This window comes from Rana temporaria, chromosome 3 (assembly GCF_905171775.1).
Source record: "Rana temporaria chromosome 3, aRanTem1.1, whole genome shotgun sequence".
NCBI classification, from domain to species: Eukaryota; Metazoa; Chordata; class Amphibia; order Anura; family Ranidae; genus Rana; species Rana temporaria.
This window is the reverse complement of record NC_053491.1, coordinates 126218046-126240008: the sequence shown is the minus strand read 5'-3', so window position 1 is coordinate 126240008 and position 21963 is coordinate 126218046. Positions and strand designations below refer to the sequence as shown.

The 21963-nt window shown below is 41.2% G+C and overlaps 1 protein-coding gene across 2 annotated transcripts in view; it reads right to left on the bottom strand.

Moving 5' to 3' along the window:
* Positions 1 to 21963, bottom strand: part of DHTKD1 (dehydrogenase E1 and transketolase domain containing 1) — an 83538-nt gene that overhangs the window by 21113 nt on the left and 40462 nt on the right. For both annotated transcript variants that reach the window (XM_040343393.1, XM_040343394.1), the window contains exons 8-13: positions 19489 to 19801; positions 17136 to 17220; positions 11045 to 11184; positions 8979 to 9129; positions 3885 to 3991; positions 2139 to 2303 (exon numbers count right to left, since the gene is read on the bottom strand). In XM_040343393.1, coding sequence (XP_040199327.1) covers positions 2139 to 2303; positions 3885 to 3991; positions 8979 to 9129; positions 11045 to 11184; positions 17136 to 17220; positions 19489 to 19801 — 961 coding nt within the window. The remainder of the gene's footprint in view (positions 1 to 2138; positions 2304 to 3884; positions 3992 to 8978; positions 9130 to 11044; positions 11185 to 17135; positions 17221 to 19488; positions 19802 to 21963) is intronic.

The following is a 21963-nucleotide window of genomic DNA, read 5'->3' as shown; positions in this document are numbered from 1 at the left end:
ACTGTTGGCGCTATATAAATCGTGTATAATAATAACAACAATAATATTCTGGGCACTATAGAAATGGAAACCTGGTGTGCTTACTCAATGTGTTATTTTGCATATTACATATTCAGAAGGATAGAAATAAATACATAAAAAAAAAAAAAATCACATGATAAATTTTCTTTAACCACTTGCCCACCAGGTAAATTCTGGCACTTCTCTCCTTCATGTGAAAATCACAATTTTTTTGCTAGAAAATTTATCAGAACCCCCAAACATTATATATTTTTTTTTAGCAGACATCCTAGGGAATAAAATGGCAGTCATTGCAATACTTTTTGTCACACCGTATTTGCGCAGCGGTCTTACAAGCGCACTTTTTTTGGATAAAAATCACTTTTTTGAATTAAAAAATAAGACAACAATACATTTTGCCCAATTTTTTTATATATTGTGAAAGATAATGTTACGCCGAGTAAAATGATACCCAACATGTCACGCTTAAAAATTGCGCCCGCTCGTGGCATGGTGTCAAACTTTTACCCTTAAAAATCTCGATAGGCGACGTTTAAAAAATTCTACAGGTTGCATTTTTTGAGTTGCAGAGTAGGTCTAGGGCTAGAATTATTGCTCTCGCTCTAACGATCGCGGCGATACCTCACTTGTGTGGTTTGAATACCGTTTTCATATGCGGGCGCTACTCGCGTATGCGTTTACTTCTGCGCGCGAGCTCGTCGGGACGGGGCGCTTTAAAAAATTTTTTTTTGGTTTTCTTATTTATTTTTATTTAGTTTTATAATTTTTTACACTGAAAAAAATAAAATAAAAAAAATTGATCACTTTTATTCCTATTACAAGGAATGTAAACATCCCTTGTAATAGAAAAAAGCATGACAGGTCCTCTTAAATATGAGATCTGGGGTCAAAAAGACCTCAGATCTCATAATTAGACTTAAATGCAAAAAAAAAAATAAAAAAAAAAAAGTTGTCATTTTTTCAAATGACAAAAAAAAAAATGTTTCTTTAAGAGGCTGGGCGGGACTGACGTTTTGACGTCACTTCCGCCCAGCAGAGCTATGAGGACGGGTGAAGGAGATTTCTCCTTCAGTCCCGTCCCCGCTCAGCTGCCGGACACATCGGATCCCCTCCGCCGCTACCGACGGCTCCGGTAAGCGGCGGAGAGCGCGGGAGAGCGGCGGGAGGGGGGGGGCCCCTCTCCCGCCACCGATAACGGCGATCTCGCGGAGACCGCCGTTATCGTGTACACCACCGCCCCCTGCAAAGATGAATATCTCGGTTGTGGCAGCAGCTGCTGCCGTTATCGAGATATTCAACTTTAAAAAGGAGGACGTCTTTTTGACATGGGGCGGTGGTCAAGAGGTTAACCACTTAAGACCCGGACCAATATGCAGGTAAAGGACCAGGCCCCTTTTTGCGATTCTGCACTGCGTCGCTTTAACTGACAATTTCGCGGTATTGCGACGTGGCTCTCAAATAAAATTGGCGTCATTTTTTTCCCACAAATAGAGCTTTCTTTTGGTGGCATTTGATCACCTCTGCGGTTTTTATTTTTTGCGCTATAAACAAAAATAGAGCGAATTTTTTTACTTTTTGCTATAATAAATATCCCCCAAAAAAAGATATAAAAAAAACGTTTTTTTCCCTCAGTTTTGGCCGATACGTATTCTTCTACCTATTTTTAGAAAAAAAAATAAAAAATCGCAATAAGCGTTTAACGATTAGTTTGCGCAAAATTTATAGCGTTTACAAAATAGGTGATAGTTTTATGGCATTTTTATTAATAATTTTATTTTTTTACTACCAATGCCGGCGATCAGTGATTTTTCTCATGACTGCGACATTATGGCGGAGATTGGTCTTGATGCTGTCCCTAGATTTGTCTTGATGCTGTCAGAGGACCTTAGACTGTGGAGGGTGGGCAGTGAGACGCAACAGTGACTGGTCTAGCAGTGCAGAGGAGCCAGCAGAGGAAAGGATCAAGTAAATGGGCCCTAGGCATGAACAAAGAGTTAACCCTTGCAGTGCAGGCACAGCCCATCTGCAAAGAAACGCTTTTTAGTTTTTCAATGTTCAGACTTGTTCAGATGGTGGAAAATTTCCTACAATACATAGTATATGAACAAAATGATTACCGGATATCGAAGCAGCATTTTTGGAGAGGCCACAATCAGAGGTTTTCTGAAATTCCGAACCATTTGCCTACGTAGTAAGTGAAAATACTGTGCTGGAGTTGTTGGGTGAACAACAAACATATTAACATTATCTCCATCCACACCTTCTTCTGTACTGTCACACATCTGTAAGAAGTGCCAAAAATAATATCGTCATTGCTCAAATTCAAGCAGGAAAGAAGTCTAGTAAGCCATAACATGCACTCACTAACAAGGACCTACTACATTATCCGCTCTCTGTTAAACTCTGCTTGGTAGTGCATATATAGTGGCCTGCATTCTACGGCCCAATAATAAAATGCAGGCCGAGGTGTACAGCTGGCAGTTCCTTACAGAGTTCTCTACACTTAATACAGCAGAGAGAGCTGGGAGAATGAAGAAGAGCCAGTTATGTGACTGAAAGGTGACATGAGTGGACTCTCCTCCTTTCATTGACTTTTTGCTATTTGCTGGCTTTGAAGTCTTGAAGCCAGCAAAGCCGAATGCACAATTGTAAAAACACGGCTTTGCATTATACATTTTTTTGCCATGGTATCTCAATGCAACTGACAAACTGTTTTTACAATATCCCCTTAGACCAGGGATCTCCAAACTACAGCCTGAGGGCCACATAAGGCCTGCTACAAGATTTTGCTTGTCCCCCAGCAACTCTAATGTCACGGGGGATGGGGTGGCGGGTGATTTTAATTAACCATTTATAAAACTGCCTTTTTTCAGCCCACAAAAATTTGTAAAATATATAATGCGCCCTCATACTGAAAAGATTGGAGACCCCTGCCTTAGACTATATGCCGAAAAAGAAGAACCGTGGGGAAGGATACCTACTACCATAATGCCTCTCATTGACCTAATGGTTTCACACTATTAATGAGCTCCCACACCCAATCTAGTATGTTTATAGCAATTGGCAGGTGTAAAAAATCACTGGTTAGGGAAAATAAAATGGAACCGTTAAAAAAAAAAAAAATACTGGAAGGAGAGAAAAGATAAATTGGGGTGACAGGATAAAAGTGGACTTACATTTAAAGCGGGGGTTCACCCTTAGAGGGCACTTTTTCCCCTTAGATTCCTGCTCGTTTTCTCTAGGGGAATCGGCAATTTGTTTTAAAATATGTGCAGTACTTACCCGTTTACGAGATGCATCCTCTCCGTCGCTTCCGGGTATGGGCTGCGGGAATGGGCGTTCCTTCTTGATTGACAGTCTTCCGAGAGGCTTCCGACGGTCGCATCCATCGCGCCACGATTTTCCGAAAGAAGCCGAACGTCGGTGCGCAGGCGCAGTATAGAGCCGCACCGACGTTCGGCTTCTTTCGGCTACGAGTGACGCGATGGATGCGACCGTCGGAAGCCTGTCAATCAAGAAGGAACGCCCGCTCCCGAAGACCCATACCCGGAAGCGACGGAAGAAGATGCAGCTCGAAAACGGGTAAGTACTGCTCATATTTTAATACAAATAGCCGATTCCCCTAGACCGAACGAGCAGGAATCTAAGGGGAGAAAAAAAAAATTTAATAAATGGGTGAACTCCCGCTTTAATAAACTCATAAAGTCAATATTCCATCAGAATAGATTGTTTTGCAAGCATATAAAGTATGTGGGTTCGTTTGGAAATTCTAAATCCAATGCTGTATAATTTCTCTTTTTCCATTTTGTTCTGGGCTGAATCACATGTACACCTACAAAACAAGATTACTTGAAGACTCTCACCTGCAGAAAGCGTTCAATGCGACAGGAGGAGTGCTCTGGACCAGCACCGTCATAGCCATGAGGAAGTAAAATCACAATTCCACTCTGTAGCAGCCACTTAGCCTCACCTATTAAAGTAGGGTAACTGCTTTTATTATAAGGAGTGGTCTATTTCATGCTTATGCACTATTCTACAATATTAATACTTATGCACTATTATATTAATTCTGGCTTAAGCTTATACTCCCTTGCACTACATCCAGCATGAAAACAGGGGTGCAACTATGTAAATATGTGTAAAAAAGTAAATATGGATCTGTTCTTTGCATAGAGTTATTCGGTTAGGATATATACCCATTTTATAAAATGTTATCTGCATTTTTGTGGCTATAACAAAATGTCTTTATATTTAAATGCATTTATATTGTAAAACATTTAAAAAAATTCTAGAATAAATATTACAGAAAAACAAAAATTGTAACTTGCCTATAAAATTCCATAGCCTTGAGTACAGAACAGGATACAGGAAGCGTATTCATACACCATAGGATGTTCACAAACAATGAATAGGAAGGGTGGGCAACAACAAGGAAACCAGGACTGTGCCAACAGGCCCAAATCCAAGGGCCAAAAGACCCAACCCCAGAGCCAGTAAAAGAACCTTTAGGCCAAATACTGCATCAGCTAAAGAATGGACATCCACCTGGTAAAACTTTGAAAAGGTATGAACAGAAGACCAGGGTGTGGCCTTACACAACTGAGCTACAGAGGCTTGGCAACGAAATGCCATGGAAACTCCCACAGATCTGGTGGCAATCATATTTCGTATCCATCGTGCAATGGTGTACTTTGAAACAGGGTGTTCCTTGTGAAGTCCAGAAAACAGGAAAAAACAGTGAATCAGTCTGATTGGAGCAGTAGCCTTGAGGTATACTCTAATGGCTCTGACTACATCTAGGCAACGTAGAGAGATTTCCTTTGGATGCTTAAGAGCAGGGCACAAGGATGGGAAGACAATGTCCTCACTGAGGTTGAAAGCTGAGACCATCTTCAGAATAAAGGATGGCCTTGAAAGCAAGACAACTTTGTTATTGTGAAGAATGAGGAAAGACATTTTACATGATAGGGTCACCAGAAACACGTCTGGCAGACGCAATAGCAACCAAAAAGCCTATGTTGCACAAGAGATCCTCAACTGGATATCCCCGATAGAAAGAACTAGGTTAGAATCCCAAGAAAGCACAGGGTGCTGCAAGGGGTGCTTAACCAGTTCCCTACCGAGCCATAATAATATGACGTTGGCAGGAACTGTGTCTTTCAGAGTGGACGTCATATGACGTCCTGTGCATCGCGGCCGCTAAGGGGCGCGCGCCGTCGACAAAGCTTGCGACCCGGTGCGCGTGCCCGGCGGTCGCGATGTCCGCCGGGCACCCGCGATTGCCGGCAAACATGGCAGAAGTGTGGATCTGTGTGTGTAAACACACAGATCCACCTCCTGTCAGAGGGGAGGAGACCGATGTGTGTTCCCAGAACAGAGGAACACAGATCGGTCTCCTCCCCTTGTGAGTCCCCCTGCCCCTACAGTTAGAAATCACTCCCAGGGAACATATTAACCCCTTCAGCGCCCCCTAGTGTTAACCCCTTCCCTGCCAGTCACATTTACACAATAATCAGTGCAGTTTTATAGCACTAATCACTGTATAAATGTGAATGGTCCCAAAAATGTGTCAAAAGTATCCGATATGTCCGGAACAATGTCACAATAAAAAAAAAAAAAAAAAAAAAAACGCAGATCGCCGCCATTACTAGTAAAACATCAAATAAAAACAAAAGCCATAAATCTATCCCCTATTTTGTAGACGCTATAACTTTTGCGCAAACCAATCAATATACGCTTAGTGCGATTTTTTTTTTACCAAAAATATGTAGAAGAATATGTATCGGTCTAAACTGAGGAAACCTTTTTTTTTTTTAAATGTTGATATTTATTAAATCAAAGAGTAAAAAATATAATGTTTTTTCAAAATTGTTGCTCTTCTTTTGTTTATAGCGCAAAAAATAAAAACCGCAGAGATGATCAAATACCACCAAACAAAATCTCTATTTGTTGGGGGAAAAACAAAGATTTCATTTGGGTATAGTGCTGCATGACCGCGCAATTGTCATTCAAAGTGCAACAGCGCTGAAAACTAAAAATTGGTCTGGGCAGGAAGGGGGTGAAAATGCCCTGTATGCAGGGCTCAAGTCCTGTGGGAACGGAGTTCCTGCACTTTTTTCACAGCAGGAATGCAGTTCCCTTTGCAGGACTAGAGCAGCTGAGCCGCCCGAGTCAATCCTTCACTAAGCGGCGATGCCCAGATCGAGTCACTGTCAGGGGCAGGCAAACCTTTGTAATCCTTTATGTTACTGGCCGCTTCCTGTATATGGATTCATCGGGTAGTGTGCGGGTATTCCGTCACTTCCTCGATGCCGCAATGTCTCCTGAGAGCTTTTGTCATTGTTCCCAGGAGACATTGCGGAGGTCTGCCGCCAGTTATCGGGGGATTTAGAAAGAAGCATGACAAAAGCTCCCAGGAGACATTGCGGCATCGAGGAAGTGACGGAATACCCGCACACTACCTGATGAATCCATATACAGGAAGCGGCCAGTAACATAAAGGATTACTAAGGTACAGTGGATCGGAAAAAAAAAACATGTGGTTTAGTAATTATGCATATGAGCGTATCATCTTTTTTTTTTGGTGGGGGAGTGGATCTTGGGTGGGAGTTCCCACACTTTCCCTAGGACTTGACCCCTGCCTGTATGGAAGTGGTTAATATGAGATTCACTTTGAAGAAAAGGTTCTTATAACAGAGCGATAGCAAAAGGTCTTAAAAAAATAATAATAATAATAATAATAATAAATTAAAAAAAGAGTAATAATAATAATAAAAAAAAAAAAGAGGAGTACTTAATGACCACTTCTGGTCAAGACCTGTTTTTTTAAGAAGACCAGAATTCAAGGTACAGAGTAATCTCTGAGAATGAAGTGCCTGTTTTCACACTAGACAAAAAAGAATTTCCAGATGTGACAATATATATTTCTAGAAGAAGAGGTTTTTCTTGTTTTAGCAAGGTAGGAATCACAGATCCTGCTTTTCTTTAACCCTTGGGTTTTAACAGCCATGCTGTTAAATCCAGAGACTGAAAAGCATAATGCAGACCTTGAGATAGCAGATCTGGCCTGTTCGGAAGAGCCAGGGGTCATCAGCTAAAAGTCTATGTACATGTACTTTATACCAAGTTCTTCTGGGAAGGCTTGGTGCAATTAGAATGCTCATTTCCTCCCTTGCTCTATTTTCTTGAGCATACAAGGTAGGATTTGCACTGGATCTCTGGTTCTGGCAACAAATAGAGGTAGTTTATTGTTAATCTGGACGCTAGGACATCCACAATACATTTTTGGGATATCAAATTGAAGATATCTGGATGAAGAGCTCATTCCTCTTGATTTAGGCGATTGCAGCTTAGATAATCCGCTTTTCAGTTGTGGGATAATGACCGCAAAGATAGCAGAACAGCGAGTTTTTGTTCAAGAGTTGATCTGGTTTGCTTCCTTCAAAGCAGCCAGGCTTCTGGTGCCCCCTTGATATTTGATGTAGGCCACTGCTGTAGCATTGTTTGACTGCACCCTTATTGGGTGCCCCTTCAGAAGGGGGGTCCAGTGTTTCAGGGCAAACCCAACTGCCACGAACAGAAAATGTTTTGCAAGTCTTTTTGTACCCAAACTGGCATGGCAAGACAAAGGAGTTTTCCCAATGCCAAGGCTTTTGTTGACAAGGGCAATGAGCTTCTTAAAATTAGCAAGAATGTTGCATGAAGCTTATTTCTTCAATATAGTATCTGTCTGGGGGAGAAAAATATCTTACACAGCTTGCTCCAATATGGCCCGATATCTTCCTAATTCTGTGTATGTGTCTTCGAAGACTGGAATATCAGGAAGGATCCGATTTTGGTTGAGAAATGGGAGGAGAAGGGGGGTGGCATTTTTTTAGGGCCTGGACTGAGATGGCTGTATTAAAGCCATAATTTTTCTGAGGAAACATGGCAGATGCAAAGAATTTTGCTTTAGTCAACTAGGCTGCTTATTGAGTGCCTGAAATTGAGTTGGAATCAGTTGCTGGTAACAGAATCGATTCTAGCTCCACTGCAAGGGATGCATCATCACTCTGAGGTTGAGTGCTGAGTGGGCCTTCAGCTGAGCGAATGTTCACCTGTAGCTTCGACTCCCTTTCACCTGGTTTTCGCCATAACTACAAGTGAGGGTGGTCCTCTGTAGGGTACTCACGGAATAGGGTGCAGAATACAGGGAAAGTGTGTACGCAAGGAGTAATTAATCCCTGTGGAGAAAAGGGAGGGAGGAAATGGCTGAAAACATTATAGGAGTTCTATGTGGAAGTGGCATGTGAACAGAGGTGTGATCTAACAGCTAGTCATCTGAGACTAAGCTCTGAGTGGTTGAATTTTAGTGCCAAATTTGAAAAGTTTACAGTGCAAGGTGCTTACCTTTCAAACATAGCCCCATTTTAACACAAATGGTCAGAGATACAGGTTGACTCTGTCGTGCCTGTCAATGACACTGGACTGTAAATAAAGTCAAGAGCTATCACAGTAGACATACCCCAAAGGGGTCTTCAGGGACAGGGTTCCATAGCCATGGTCCACGACCCTGGAACTGTATAGAGCCCTACAGGCAACGCAAACTTGTTGCACCAAGTGCCAAGATGAGCACCCCAAGCAGGATACAGTGCCTAAAATTAAAAGGCTGTCCTCAGTGTGGAGGGGTGTGTCCTTTAAAACTGTGCCAGTGTCCAATGACCTGAAGGTGCACGCCTATAACCCATGTTGTATGAATACTCTGTCCATGTTCTGTACTGTATGATTAGGATACATAGTTTATGATCTTATTAGTATTTGAAGATAAAACCCCCTAAAGAATAAGTAAAAGAAAGCATTATGATCACATAGCTGTTGATAGGCTTATCACATTGACGTAGACAGAAGGATTGAGCAGACAGCTCTGTGAATCGTATGGCAATTCACACTGCTTTAAAAGATTTTTCATATCATCATACCTCCAGAAATAAAAGTGTCAAATATAATCTGGGCACCATTGAAGAAATCTCCAAACTGCGCCTCCCAAATTGGCAGTAACTTAGGGCTTTCTATACTCATGCCATATTCAAATCCAAGGACAGCTTCCTCTGACAGGGCACTATTGCTTACCTTTTGGAGAGAGAACAAATGCACAATTAGTAGTAGTAGTAGTAGTAAAAGGTCATTGCAAAAACATACTCAGTGGCCTCAAAAAGGAAATCCCTCTTCATTACTGCAATAGAGCGCTTTTGCATTTGACTGCCCAATCCAGACACGCTACCACATGGTATGTTTACCACAATTTCCATCCTATTTATAAAGTATGGACCCTATTAGAAGCTCACCCCCTCTTTATTGTTGGACCCCCACCCCCATTTCTTCCACCTGGGAGAGTGTGTTTAGGTGGAATTTGTAACTCTAAGAGTGGAATAGAACCTAGTGGTAAACTGTTGATATATTGGCATATATGGATGTATAGTAACTTTATTATACTATGTACCAACATTGTTGTTAACATTTATGATTTCAGATCATCACGCCTTGAAGTTTCCCTAAGGGGGATTTTTTTTCCCTGCGAAACGCGTAGAGTCAGCAACAAGATGGACGAGGACCCCCTATGTACCAATCATAGCATTGTTCAGCCTTTGGGCCCTCAATCTAAAATATAGTTTTATACCATTTTAATCTTTATGTATGTATGCATGCATTTTAACTTCATATCTGTCAATAAAATTTGGTAAATATATTTTTAGTCTGTCGTCCCTATGCACCAGAAAAAGGCCATAGTATCGGCAATTTTTTTTTCCACTCTCTTCCTTCCACCTTATGGGTTGAGGATTCCTCCATTTTTATGTAAATTGGAGGTGGCGCCTTAAAATAATAGCACCCTCTCAATCTAAGCTCTTTATAAAGTAGGGAACAGCTAACTAGCAAATTGGCAGACTGATCTTTAAAATGTATAAACTGAATTGGCACATTTTTATTCCAATGCCCAAAACACCTGCCGTACTAGAACAAACATTTGATAGAGAAAGTCTTGTATTACAGGCAATGTTCGACATATTCATAATTAAACCAACCTTACAAACTCTTCATCTGCAAAGTCTATCATCATCTTAGGCAGCAAATGGTTCACTAGAAAAATGAATGTGTACCAGCTTTGCTGCCTTTTAGAGTTGACAAGGTACCCCCAAAACACAGGTTGCCCTGTGATACCACCAGTGACCATCTTCTGTGCTCCCTAGTTCTGACTGACTCACTTCCACGTTTTCTGCTTTAGTACTGGCCCATTGTTGTGATGGACAACCTTACTAGCCAATAGTATGATAGAAAACAAATTGAGGGGTTAGGCCACAAGCCAGCAACCATGTTATCTGGTCACTGGTTGCATTATAGAGCAGTCTTAGTTTTGGAGGTTCCCAGGCCCTCTACAGGGCATAAAGATGGATATCAGTATCTGGACATGCGTGTTCATTATGGTGAATGCCAGTTTACATTGTTTGTGGGTACGAGCTATAGATACACTTTAAAGGTCATTAGCCCAGTTATATTACAGGCGGTACTATTGTTTTATCCATTTTCCAGTCAGTATTGGAACACTCCAGCAAATTTAAAGTAAACAATGGAGTGTTGTGAATACTGGCTTTTCTCCTAATTATGCTGAGGCCGCAAAGAATGACATTAACTAAACAAAATCTACAATGCCCTGGACTCTTATTTCATGTTATAAATTACATCATAAACACATTACTATGTGCCAAATAGTATACCATTAAAAAGAAGATATGAGTTTGATTTACTAAAACTGGAGAGTGAAAAATCTGGTGCAGCTGTGCGTAACCAATCAGCTCCTAACTTCAGCTTGTTCAATTAAGCTTAAAAAAAAAAAAAAAAAAAAAGGAAGCCAAATGGTTTGTATGCAGAGCTGAACCAGCTTTTGCCCTCTTTGTTTTATTAAATCAATCCCATAGCTCCATCTGAATATGCATTTTCTCAGTTCTGTTTTAAATTACTTTATATATTTAATCATATACATATTACACACCTCCAAAAAGCCTTTCTGGTCAGGTGTTATGTGATTTAAAGGAATGTAGGTGTCATTAGTCTCTTGACAAACCACCATGGCATGTCTTTGACTGAAGGTTCCACGTCCTACATCTTGTCCACTTATTCGAATATTAAGCCCTTAAAACACAAACAAAATAATATCAGATTAGAAGCACTCTGATGCTTGTGATCCAACAGTAAAACAGATGCTAGAGGTAACATATACAAATGGTTATTTTTAAGGCATGCTTTGGATTTTGCACTTCTGTCCATCTAAACACTTACACATTTTTTAATTCATTTTAATCATGCAATTTGATATTAATCATAGAAAATCTAAAGAAATAACTTTACTTTCGGGTAGTGTCTGGAAGTATTCATACCCTTGTTAGATTTACATTGCCTTCCTAGTATTTCTGGGTCGATTCACTCTCCTAATTTCTCTTGGTGACCACTGTCACTGGGACACAAAATGATTGGAATACAAAGTACTACAGTTGTCACAGAAATGGTAAACGAGGAGACACAAACGTCTGGGATTTTCCCCTCATTTTGTACACAATTTCTCTTAGGCTTCACGTTCCAGCGTTTTGGATAAAATGAAAAATGTCTGTAAATGAAACACTGCTAAACACGAGGCGCTTGAAATGCCTCTAAACACAGCTTCTGAACACATTTTTTGGGGTTCCAGAAAAAGCCTCAATACTCAACTGCTGTAACAGCTCTAGTGAATGGAGTGAACCACAACTGCGGTTAGCAAGGATTTCAATGCACTTCTTTATGTGAGAATTCAGTATTGGACCCCAGGCATCTCTCCACACAAACAGGAGTTTGGGGGTTCTCCACATCATCTCTCTCACATAAAGAAAGGCGTTGAGCTACTAAGGATGGACGCATTACAACATGCGACCAGAGCTTAGGGTTTTAAAATTAAAATATAGACTTTGAAGATTCAAATGCACCTCTATATGCAAGTGATTATCAGTACGTGGCCCCAGGCGTCACTCCACACAAACAGGAGTTTGGTGGTTCTCTACATCATATCACTTAAACATATAGAGATGCATTAGGCCACTAAAGGGAGTTGGAATGAAATACCATCAACCCTTAGCATAGAAAAGTTAGCATGAACATGTTCAACAAGTTAGGGCAAGGCCCATAAGCAATTAACACTTATGTCAAGCACGTAGTAAATAGGAGTTGTAGAGACAACTAATAGTTGCGTATGAGAGGCAATATAGCTCAGGTAATAATAGTTGCATATAAGAGGCAAATATTGCTCAGGTAATTTGAGAGTAGATGTCCCTTTAAGATATTCCTTAGCAAGCAGTCATACGCACAACAGTCTATCCCAAGTAGTATGTTAATAGCCACAAGCCATAATAATTATCAGCAATTGTTTTAGATGGAAAATATGCAGCAGATGTTTCTATAGAACTACAAGTGACACTATAGCTACTTATCCGTTTTCAGGGCTTCAGTGTAGAAAGTAGGGAATCCATTGTGTACGATGTCCGCAAGGAAGCCTCAGAAGGTTGTTCTAAGCAATGGCACTCTGTTGCAATAAATGCAACAGCTCTAATGCAGAAGATGCAGGCTGGTCCGTTGTTGCAGCATGGGGAGCGATGGCACCATTGTTTGTAGCGTGGCCGAGCTACGACAATAATAGAATGATGTGCAGTCAGCACACCGCTCTGATTAAAGGATAAGGCCAGGTGCAGTGCATTAGCACTGATTCTAAAAGAAGGGCTGAATGCTTCGGCGCACTTCCGCGTTCCACGGTGGTACGCACGTGGCACCGGGTGATGACGTCATCGCGCGGTCGCCGTAATGCGTTCCAGCGTGGAACGCATTACAGAAAGGAGAGGGCGCACGTAGCGCCTGTTACAACTGCCTAGAAACGACCCGGTGTACATGTACTTATAAGATAACAGAGGGGAGTTCAGGAGCAGTTGACAAAAAAAATGCCAAACTGCTCCTAAATGTCCGTTTACCAGCAGCAGTGTACATGAGGCCTTACTTTAAAAAGCGTAAATTATACATTATAGTTTCTTTTTAAGCAGTTATTTTATTTTTATATTTTTTTGTGTCTATATGGAGTACTTAAAATGACTGGTTCTCTTCACAGCAGATCTTTTACCACCACCTAACCTAGGGGTGTCCAACCTGCGGTCCAAGGCGGGTATGAATGCAGCCCAACACAAAATCATAAACTTAGTTAAAGTGATTGTAAACAATCACCTAAATGTTGATTTTTGGAAAAATGCATTTACACTTCTTTGCGAATGCGAACACATGCAGTCGAAAGAAAAATAGACCATGGCTTTTTACTGGACTTTTATAAAAGTTTCATCTTCACAAAGAAAAATATCCCACTGTTCACAATCATGCTGTTCACAATTCATGTCATCAGTTGTTGGCAGCACCTATATCTGTGAACAACGATTTTCAAAGATGAAGCACACAAAGGGCAAAACTAGAACCAAAACATCTGATGAGCACCTTTAAAATAGATTGACACTACATCCATCAAACCAGATAATGAATTAATTTTTCAAACAAACAGTGTCAAAATATTGCACTAGCTTTATGTTGCTCTCTTTTACTTTTATAATATATATTTTTATTATATAGTTTTATTACTTGGGTAGGTTTATTATCTATATCCGTGATCGCAAACTTGTGATCTGCCTGTTTTTTACTGTTCATCAGCTATTTTTATTTTTAGTGCATTTTATGTTTGGCCCAAGACAATTCCTTCTTCCAATGTGGCCGAAGAAGGCCAGACGGGTGGGCACCCCTGACTTAACTTGTACCACCCAAGATGACCACTTGTTATTCTACAACTTTTCTAGATAGAAGCAGTTACCCGGCTGATTATCTAATGGAACATTATATCAGGAGCAAGGAAGGACATATGGAGGCATGTTATTTATTACTTTAGACACCCATTACCAATTCCCATACCAGCCATTGTAATATGATGGCCACAGGAACACTCTGTCCCTCCGGGCGGCAGTCATAAGACATCCCTTCCCGGCGTTGTAAGAGGCACGCGTCGCATCACTCGAAAGTCGATGCGTGTGCCCGGCAGCCGCGATTGCTCGTCACAGATCCACGTTCCTGTTCTGTGTGTGTAAGGAGACCGATCCGTGTGTTCCTAACACATAGGAACACAGATCAGTCTCCTTCACTAGTCAGTCCCCTCTCCCACCGTTAGATTCACTCCCTAGGTAACACATTTAACCCCTTGATCGCCCCCTAGTGTTAACCCCTTCCCCTGAAATTTAAACAGTAATCATTCCATATTTATAGCACTGATCGCTGTGTAATTGTCAATGGTCCCAAAATAGTGTCAAAAGTGTCCGATCTTTCTGCCATAATGTCGCACTCCTGATGAAAAAAAAAAAAAGTGATCAAATACCACCAAAAGAAAGCTCTATTTGTGGGGGAAAAATGTATCAAAATTTCATTTGGGTACAACGTCACACGACCGCGCAATTGCCATTCAAAATGTTACAGCGTTGAAAGCTGAAAATTGGCCTGGGCAGGAAGGAGGTGAAAATGCCCTGTATTGAAGTGGTTAAATGCAAATATTTCAGAGACCTGCAATACAGAAATTAACAAAATACAATAAAATGACAGAATTGAAAAGGAGGTCAAGATACACCCGCTGCCCATAAAGAGCTTGATAAAAGCAAGTAAAGCTCATAATTTTGAAAACTGTGTTTTCTAGTGTTCTCGAATAGACATAAAAACATTCATCAGGCTTTTGAATACTCTTGTTACCACACATAAAATTGTTGCAACGTGTAAAATCTCCATGAAAAATGGGCTTGATACATCACTTTACTAAAGAGACGAGTGAGCATACACAGCAGGAAGAAATGGGCTTGCATTATGGAGGTGGGTCTCAGTAAAGTTATGGAAAGGACAGTGAGATATCTACTTGCCAGTTTTTTGGGGATGTACTCTTGTTTATGGCCAAGTTTATACCCAATCAGAACACAAAGCTAATGAAAGTTCACATTTGTTTCTTACAATATGGATGAGGGGGCTTTATTAGGAGATCACGGGATATTTTTTACAAATGCAATTATAAAGTAAACCCATCACATCCAAAAAATAGTAACAGGCGTCACCATGGAAATAAACCATCTTCTGTGTGCACAGGCACCCCCTGGACCCAGGTGCACAGATCTAGGAATCCCTGACTTGGTTCCAACTCAGAACTATTGCACTCCACCTTCATCACACTATCTCACATCCAAATGATCAGAGCTTAAGGCTGCATTCACACTGTAACGCCGCGTACGCAACGTATTTTGCCGCAAATTGTTTATTTTTTTTTTTTAAGCAAATCATTTCCATTGCTGTCTATGGCCGAACGCCAATGCCGCCTGAAAAAAAGGGTCCGGGACTTGTTTTCAGGCGGCAGGCGTACGGCGTTTCGGCGTTCGGCGTGAGATGTGAACCATCTCATAGACAGCAATGGAAATTCGCCCCTCCAGCGTATCGAGCGTCGGGCGTTTTGTCGCCTAGGTGTGAATGGAGTGTTAGTGGCCAACAAGAGGCAATGCACCTGCCTGTGGAACAGTAAAAGGGGCCAGGATGGAGGTGCAGCAAAGGACTTCCAAAAGATACAGTAGGGTTTAGTGAAGCTTACGTGGCAAACAGTGAAGGTGGTTCTTAAAATAAAAGGTAGGAAAGAAAGTTACCGCTCCAGGTGGATTGTGTTAGGATGATCAGTATGGTCTCAGGAGATCAAGGGTGCTGGCAATGCACAAGGCAACAAATTAAAAAGCTCATAGCTATGATTAACCACTTAACCCCCGGACCATATTGCTGGTCAAAGACCAGAGCACTTTTTGCGATTCGGCACTGCGTCGCTTTAAATGACAATTGCGCGTTCGCGCGACGTGGCTTCCAAACAAAATTAGCGTCCTTTTTTCCCCACAAATAGAGCTTTCTTTTGGTAGTATTTGATCACCTCTGTGGTTTTTAGTTTTTGCGCTATAAACAAAAATAGAGCGACAATTTTGAAAGAAAATGAAAATGTTTTACTTTAATAAATATCCCCCAAAAATATATATATATATTTATATATATATAAAAAAAAAAAAATCCTCAGTTTAGGCCGATACGTATTCTACATATTTTTGTAAAAAAAAAAAAAAAAATTGCAATAAGCGTTTACAAACTAGGGGGTATTTTTATGGCATTTTATAAATTTTTTTTTTTTTACTAGTAATGGCGGCGATCAGCGATTTTTTTTTTTTCGGTACTGCGACAATATGGCGGACACTTCAGACACATTCTTGAGACCATTGCCTTTTTTTATAGCGATCAGTGCTATAAAAATGCATTTGATTACTATAAAAATGCCACTGGCAGTGAAAGGGTTAACACTAGGGGGCGGGGAAGGGGTTAAGTATGTTCCCTGGGTGAGTTCTAACTGTAGAGGGGGGGTGGCCTCACTAGGGGAAATTACTGATCTTCTGTTCATACATTGTATGAACAGAAAGAAGATCAGCATTTCTCCCCCTGACAGGACCGAGAGCTATGTGTTTACACACACAGCTCCCGGTCACCGCTCTGTAATGAGCAATCGCGGGTGCCCGGCTGCGATCGCGCCCTCCCAGGACGGGGATCGGGGGTGAGTGCACGCGCCCTTAGTGGCCTGCGCGAGAGCCGACGTTATATTACGTGCTCTCGCGCAGGGGAGCCGACCTGCCGCCAACAAAAAAACAACGGCGGCTGGTCGGGAAGTGGTTAAGCACCAATTTACAGTGCGAAACGCGTCAGCGTGTTTTACTCCCGTGTAGTGTGCTGTGACTTGTAGTGGATTTTTCCTTTTTTAAATAAAGACAACCAAAGTTTTTTGGAGTGCGGCTGTCCATATTTTCTTTTTCCATTTGTTAAAATAAAGGTACTGCCAGGCAGCATGAAGTGCATCATTTTCGGGAGCGTTTGGCTTATTTTTGTGTTACAGGTTTGTTTTAATCTCTTCAGCACCTCAAATAATCATGGCTCATATACAGAAAGTTCCATACAGTATAAATTAGGAGAAAAACAGATAATTGTATTACCTTGGCAAAGTAACGACCCAAAAGCCAAAGCTTCAGCTGTACCCCAATCCACCTTTGTTCCTTCCTGCAACTTCTGTATTCTAGACTAAAAAGAAAAAAAAATTATACAACTAATCAACAAAAAAAAAATGCAATACAATCACATACAAAAACTATATTAGAAACGTAGGCTGCCATTACAACAGAGTAGGGACCAAATATTTTTCTAAAATGCACTGTAGGGATCATATAGATGTTATAATATGTAGGAACATAATTCCCTGATGCTACACTGGTTTTGACAGAAAATAAATTTGCCAATTTGTCAAGGAAAGATTGTCTGGGAATGCGAACGTCGGTTTTTAAAGTTTAATGGCTGCTGTCTAAGGATTGCTAAAGTACTGCAACAGGGTACAGAGTGCAATATAGAGCTTGCAACAACCTCTGTGCATAGACACAGTGCCTTGAAAAAGTATTTATGTTCCTTTAAAATTTTTCACATTTTGTCATGTTACAAGCAAAAACGTAAATGTATTTTATTGAGATTTTATGTGATAGACCAACACAAACTGGCACATAATTGTGAAGTGGAAGGAAAATTATAAATGGGTTTTCCACAGTTTTTACACATGAATATCTGAGAAGTGTGGTGTGCATTTGTATTCAGCCCCTTTACTCTGATAACCCTAAATAAAATCTAGTGGAACCAATTGCCTTCAGAAGTCACCTAATCAGTAAATAGAGGCCACCTGTGTGCAATTTAATATCAGTATAAATACAGCTGTTCTGTGAAGTGTTCCGAGATTTGTTAGAGAACCTTAGTGAACAAACAGCATCATGAAGGCCAAGGAAAACACCAGACAGGTCAGGGATAAAGTTGTGGAGAAGTTTAAAGCAGGGTTAGGTTATAAAAAAAAAATATTCCAAGCTTTGAACAGTGCTCCGTGAGATGTTCAATGCATCATCTGAAAATGGAAAGAGTATGGAACAACTGCAAGCCTACAAAGACATGGCTGTCCACCTAAACCCTCAGACCGGGCAAGGAGACCATTAATCAGAGAAGCAGCCAATCGGCCCATGGTAACTCTGGAGGAGCTGCAGAGATCCACAGCTCAAGTAGGAGAATCTGTCCACAGGACAACTAATAGTCGTGCACTCCACATATCTGGCCTTTATGGCAAGAAGAAAGACATTGTTAAAAGAAAGCCATCAGAAGTTATTTTTGCAAACTGCATTGTGGCATAAAAGCAACACAATGTGCGTGGCGGAAAAAATAACACTTCAAGGGGAGTTCCACCCACAATTTCACTTTTTAAATATAAAATACCCCTGTAATACACAAGCTTAATGTATTCTAGTAAGGTTAGTCTGTAAACTAAGGTCCGTTTTGTTAGGTTGTTACCGAATTTAGATAGTTTATAATCTAGTAATAGACCGTGGCCATCTTAAGTGTGGGCATCATGAAGCCAGACTGTATGACTTCCTGGAATTCAGCTTTGCATATCTCGCACATGCTCAGTGCACAAGCAATGTAATAGGTTTCAGTCAGGTTTGCAAGGACTACTGGGAAACATGATGCCTATCCCAGAAACCCTTGCAAATAACCTAGGCTAATAAGGAGGAGGAAGTAATGAAGGACTACAAAATAAAGGTATTTACAAGCAGCAAATTAAATAAAAATTGTCCATTCTGAACACTATGAGATTAGAGCATGCAGCACAGACAAACATAAAAAAATGGGTGGAACTCCACTTTCACATCACTCTGAACACACCACCCCCATCGTGAAACATGTTGGTGGCAGCATCATGTTGTGGGAATGCTGGGACAGGGAAGCTGGTTGGAGTTGGAGAGATGGATGGAGCCACATACTGGGCAATCTTAGAAGAAAACCTGTTAGAGTCTGCCAAAGACTTGAGACGAAGGTTCACCTTCCAGCAGGACAACAACCCTAAACATACAGCCAGAGCTACAATGGAATGGTTTAGATCAAAGCACATTTATGTGTTAGAATTGCCAAATAAAAGTCTAGACCTAAACCCAAATGAGAATCTGTAGCAAGAATTGAAAATTGCTGTTCACAAAAGACCTGCAGCTGCAATTGCAGAGAAAGGTGGTTCTACAAAGTAATGACTCAGGGGGGCTGAATACAAATGCACGCCACACTTTCACATATTTATTTGTAAAAAAAATTAAATAAAAAAAATTAAAACCCATTTATCATTTTCCTTCTACTTCACAATTATGTGCCACTTTGTGTTTGGTCTATAAAATCCCAATGAAATTCATGATTTTGGTTGTAACATGACAAAATGGGGAAAATTTCAAGGGGTATGAATACTTTTTCAGGGCACTGTAAATATAACCAACCAACCTGTGCATGCATCTTGAGCAGATGGCTGTGCAGTTGAAACTCCTCAGGAACCTCCACAGATTTGGCTCCGATAAATTTAAGCAGGTCAGCAGGAACACCGGTGTCCCACGTTGTGATGCGTGCACTTGGTTCTACCATTTCACTCCAGTGATCTTGAAGGTTGATCGGGGGAGGAGTGTAAAGAGTCATATTGGCAAGATGATCATTCAGCTTTGCATAATAAGACGTCTTGATGTCCGAGATTTCATCTTCCGCCAATAACCCTTCAGATATTAAACGCTCTGAATATACGTCCGGTATACTCTTTCGTGACCTAAACAGAAGAAGCCACGTATTTGGTTAGACGAAATAAACATCTGTGAAGCAATTATAAATAAACTCTACATCACCTGTTGATTAGAATGAAATTCTACACTTACCATAGATGCTAAAGCCATGTCACTACACTATAGAGTGGATTTAACTTTGAATTCCCAATCACATGCAAATAAAAAAATAATTTGCACATATGATTGGATAATTGGAGTTGTGAATCTTCACTTAATAAAGTAAAATTCAGTTCTTTTGGAATTCAGCATTTGCCTCCAAGGACCACTTCTGTTTAACCACTTCCTGCCGGCCGTACGACTTTGTACGGCCGCAGTGTGGATCCCAATTGCTGGGAGGCCGTCTATATATATGGCCTCCGGCCACTGGGGGGTGTACGAGCGCATGCCTGGCGGCCGCGATGTCCGCCAGGTACCCGCGTTTGGCGGTTACACAGACAAGGACTGGGATCTGTGTGTGTAAACACATAGATCCACGTCCTGTCAGGGAGAGAGGAGAAAGATGCTGTGTCCCTTGTACATAGGAACACAGATCGGTCACCTCCCCCAGTCAGTCCCCTCCCCCCCCAGTTAGAACACTCACTAGGCTACACATTTAACCCCTTCCTCGCCCCCTAGTGTTAACCCCTTCCCTGCCAGTCACATTTATATAGTAATTAGTGCATATTTATAGCACTGATCGCTGTATAAATGTGAATGGTGCCAAAATGTGTCAAAAGTGTCCGCCATAATGTCGAGGTCACAATAAAAACCGCAGATTGCCGCCATTACTAGTAAAAAAAAAAAAAAATTCTGTCCCCTATTTTGTAGGCGCTATAACTTTTGCGCAAACCAGTCGCTTATTGTGTTTTTTCTTTTTTTTTTTACCAAAAATATGTAGAAGAATACGTATCGGCTTAGACTGAGGGGAAAAAAAAAAGTTTTTTAAAAAAAAATTGGGATATTTATTATAGCAACAAGTAAAAAATATTGATTTTTTTTTTCAAAATTGTCGCTCTTTGTTTATAGCGCAAAAAATAAAAACCGCAGAGGTGATCAAATACCACCAAAAGAAAGCTCTACTTGTGGGGAAAAAAGGACATCAATTTTGTTTGGGAGCCACGTCGAATGACTGCGCAATTGTCAATTAAAGCGACGCAGTGCCGGAAGCTGAAATTTCGCCTGGGCAGGAGGGGGGTATATGTGCCCAGTAAGCAAGTGGTTAAAAGCCTAGTAGATTTACCATCTTAATTAATTTAGCATAATACAGTGGAATCTCGGATTGCGAGTAACACGGTTAACGAGCGTTTCGCAATACGAGCACTGTATTTTTAAAAATCCTTATCGGTTTGCGAGTGTTGTCTCGCAAAACGAGCAGGATTCAAGCTACAGCGCTGTGCAGTACCACGTTTGGCCTGAGGGAGGCGCCAGAGCCGAGCGGTGTCATTCGGAATTACTCAAAAATACTCAGTTCGAGGTCAGCCGAGCTGTCCTCGGGCCTTTCCATTTGTTCCCAAGGCTCTCCAGCGCCCCCCCCCCCACCTCTGGCTGCATGCGGTATTGCATGCCATTGAAGTCAATAAGGAACAAAATTATTTTCCTTTCCATTGACTTCAATGGGGAAACTCGCTTTGATATGCGAGTACTTTGGATTATGAGCATTCTCCTGGATTAAAGCGGAGTTCCACCCAAAAGTGGAACTTTCGCTTAATCCACTCCTCGCCCCCTTACATGCCACATTTGGCATGTAATTCTTTTGGGGGGGGGGGGGGAGTGGGGGCTTCAGGAGGACTTCCTGTCCCACTTCCTCCTTCCGCTGAGGGGCTGCTAAGGCGAATAGTCAGATCGCCTTTTGGCAGCCCCTCCTGTCCAATCGCCTGTCCAATCGGCCGGGTGCCCACACTTAGAATGAAGACGCCGGAGCGGAGCCCCGGCCGGCGCGTCGCTGGAACGTGGAGCAGGTGAGTGTATGTTAATTAAAAGCCAGCAGCTACACTTTTTGTAGCTGCTGACTTTTAATAAACATTAAAAATGACTGGAACACCCCTTTAAGATTGTAATCTGAGGTTTCACTGTATAAAAGATAAAGAAATATTCTATAATACAGGTTGTCTTTACTGAAAACAAAGATGAAAAAAATGTAATAAAAAAAAAAAAAAAAAAAAGCCAC